Source organism: Semicossyphus pulcher, unplaced genomic scaffold (genome assembly GCF_022749685.1).
Source record: "Semicossyphus pulcher isolate SPU_LCO1_2020_fin unplaced genomic scaffold, fSemPul1.0.p SCAF_18, whole genome shotgun sequence".
Classification (NCBI taxonomy): domain Eukaryota; kingdom Metazoa; phylum Chordata; class Actinopteri; order Labriformes; family Labridae; genus Semicossyphus; species Semicossyphus pulcher.
Genome location: NW_027211691.1, coordinates 18604561 through 18607489, shown reverse-complemented (window position 1 = coordinate 18607489; position 2929 = coordinate 18604561). Strand labels below are relative to the sequence as shown.

Here is a 2929-nt window from a genome sequence, read left to right as displayed (position 1 = left end):
AGCCGGGTCGCCGCCCCGCTTCCAGGTGAGCGACGGGTGCTGCCAGGAGCCCATTCAGCTGCAAGTGGAAGTGGGAACGGAGATAGATGGCATGGTGTGATGTTACGCTGCATGGAAAACATGTGAAAGGTGAATTTGTTCTTAAAGTATTTCCCTTTATTTAAATTATAAACTCACTGACCAATCAGGAAGGGGATAGAGCGTAAGAGAGTAAAAGTACCCTTAAATAAGATTGTGGAGCGTAACAAGAATTTAAAGTAATAAATAGAAGACAAGAGGAGTATTTGCAACAATTTATTTCTCAAAAGTGCAAAAAGTATATAAAAAAACACCTTCAGTATGTACAAACTTTAAAATAGTGACGTTACAATATTTATTATCACAAAATGAAGTCATTTCCCTGCAAGAGAGGAAGGAAAAACCAGTGTTCAAATATTCTATGGCTTGTCCGAGACACATACAGTACAACAGTCTTCATTTTTAAATCTCATGCCTTCTGTTCTAACAGTGAAAATATTACAAAAATAAACTTTGCTCATATTTAGCTACAGACATTTGAGGTCAGATCCTGTGCCCTTGCAGCAGGCCGAACAGGAGGTTAGGAGTTGTTGTAGCTGCAGTAATACACAGCTGTGCTGGCGTCTGACAGCACCGATGATATGAGGCTCTCGGGTCCCTGCATGCTGGCCTCGTGGGGCCCGTACGGCAGCCCCGTCATGTCCGCACGCACCGAGGAGGAGCTCAAGTACTGCTCGAACTCGCTGCGGTCCACCTCGGCCAGCAGCTCGGAGTGGTGCATGTGCTCCACGCTGTCTGCAGGGTGTTGGTGGGAGTCAGGAGGAGGGGAGAGCTGTCCTGCCCCGCCGGGATGCCTCTTAGGGTGCCCGGGGCTGCAGTGCTGGGTGTAGTACATGGCCAGAGGGTTGGGGTGTCCCATGTAGGAAGGGGGCTCAGCGGCGGAGGTGGGGTGTCTGTGCAGGATGGAGTTGTGGTTGGAGATGGGGTCCTGGGGCTGGTACTCTGCAGCCTGGGAGTGGTAGGCGTACGCGGGCATCATGTGGCAGTCCTCCTGCGAGTGCGGAGGGAAGAACATGGAGTCCGACTCCACCGCATCCAGAGGGGAGGTGTCAGGCGTGGGGAGGCTGTAGCTCTCATACGAGGGCCCCCCGAGAGCCTGAGCGTCTCTGTAGTGGCCGAGCGGCTGCGGAGGAAGCTGGAAGCCGTGCTCGTGGTAGCCCAGGCCCAGGTTCTCCATGGCCGGGGCCTGGTGGTCGGACACGCCGTGGACCAGAAAACCAGAGTCCAGCCGCTTAATCCTCTTCACCTGCTTCCTCCGCCGGGGCCGGTACTTGTAGTTGGGGTGATCCTGCATGTGCTGAACCCGCAGCCGCTCGGCCTCCTCCACAAAGGGCTGCTTCTCTGTGACAGGAAGGGCTTTCCATGATTTCCCTGCAGGTCAAGAGGAGAATGAACATCAATGATACGTCAGCAGATCCTGAACGCAGCCTGGACATGTGCACTAAAATAGCTTGTTGCCATTTTAGGGGGACGGGACAGGTTTTTTGAGGTTACATGTACAGCTACGCGGGGACACAGGAACTTTTTATAACATAGTAACAACACCTTCTGCCTAAAAACTGATTGAGAATTATGTTTTTTAACAAAATAAAAGCATGCAAATAAAATAACAAGCACCTAAAATAAAGGAACAATAAGAAAAATAATAATGAGGCAATATCTCGATTAGAAACCCTTTAAATATGGATGCAGTATGAGCTTTAAGTTTGTAATGACTTACCCAGCATTTTGCTGAGCTCCGCGTTGTGCAGGTCCGGGTTCTGCTGCGCCAGCCTCTTGCGCTCATCCTTCGCCCACACCATAAACGCGTTCATGGGTCGGCGGATCCGCGGCTCGCTCTTCCCGCGGTTCTGGGCGCCGGAGCTGGAGGAGGCGCACGGCTCGTTTTTCACTTTGGTCTCCCCGAGAGGACTGAGGGGGTCGGCCCACTGGCAGTGTCCCATTCCAGGCATCATGACTGACATCGCACACCTTGCCTGGGTCTGATCGTCGCTGGCGTAACCCGCATCGGGACTACTCATCTCTGTCCAGCTGGGAGGTTTGGAGAGACAGCTCGCAGATGCGTCAGCAGTCAGCACACTACCGAGAACAGCCTGCAGATAGACGAAGAAGAAACTCAACGGGGTTTCTGGCTTTTAATCTGAAATTGAGAGCAAGAAGTCACATCCATTGCCTGTATCCAGGAGGCGCGTGGACTGAACAGTACCGACTACTCAGCTGTGGATGTGAAAGCTCGTGAGCTATAAACTCACAGGCAGCCAATCACCATGTGGGGGAAGTGCCCACTACTACAAAGGTGTAAAAAAGTTTTCCCCGCCTCCGAGCCTTGTGTGAGGAGCCGAGACCCTCTGAGGACAGACGCAGTGAGAGTTCACATACAAAGACAAAAATATAAACTCATGTGCACAACTTAGAGCTGATTTAATTCTTGTAGCAAAATTAAAGCCGTTCAATAAATGCTGAGTGTTTAAAAATGGTAGTTTTGCTCAAAAGGTGCGTAAAATCTGCACTTTTAGAGCAAAAAACTGATTAACTCTTTAATCCACAATAACGTTTATTTTGACAGCCGCGCCGTCCACTTTAATTCTCACCCTTCCATTAGACTGTCGCTAATTCTCAGACCTCATCATCAGTCTGTGTATTGGGGGGTTAACCGTGTTAAAATCTTGAATATCAGGTTTACGCGTGGAGCTAATGGCTCCCTCATTTGCAACTTTTACGCACGATCGTCTCGATGGAGACTGTCTTTGATTTCAGCCTAATAAGAAGCTGCTCGATAAAAGGCGTTAAGCGAACTCTTCAGTTCCTTAAAAGTGGAATCAATAAGACAGGAGAAAGCTTAAATAAACAG

At 49.8% G+C, this 2929-nt stretch overlaps 1 protein-coding gene across 1 annotated transcript; it reads right to left on the bottom strand.

Annotated features, from left to right (window-relative positions):
- Positions 1-333: 333 nt before the first annotated feature.
- On the bottom strand, positions 334-2273 carry sox17 (SRY-box transcription factor 17). Its single transcript, XM_069667330.1, has 2 exons — positions 1799-2273; positions 334-1449 (listed from the first exon to the last, which is right to left on the bottom strand). The coding sequence occupies exons 1-2, from the start codon at positions 2097-2099 to the stop codon at positions 599-601; spliced, it is 1152 nt and encodes a 383-aa protein (XP_069523431.1). The 5' UTR covers positions 2100-2273; the 3' UTR covers positions 334-598.
- Positions 2274-2929: the final 656 nt, after the last annotated feature.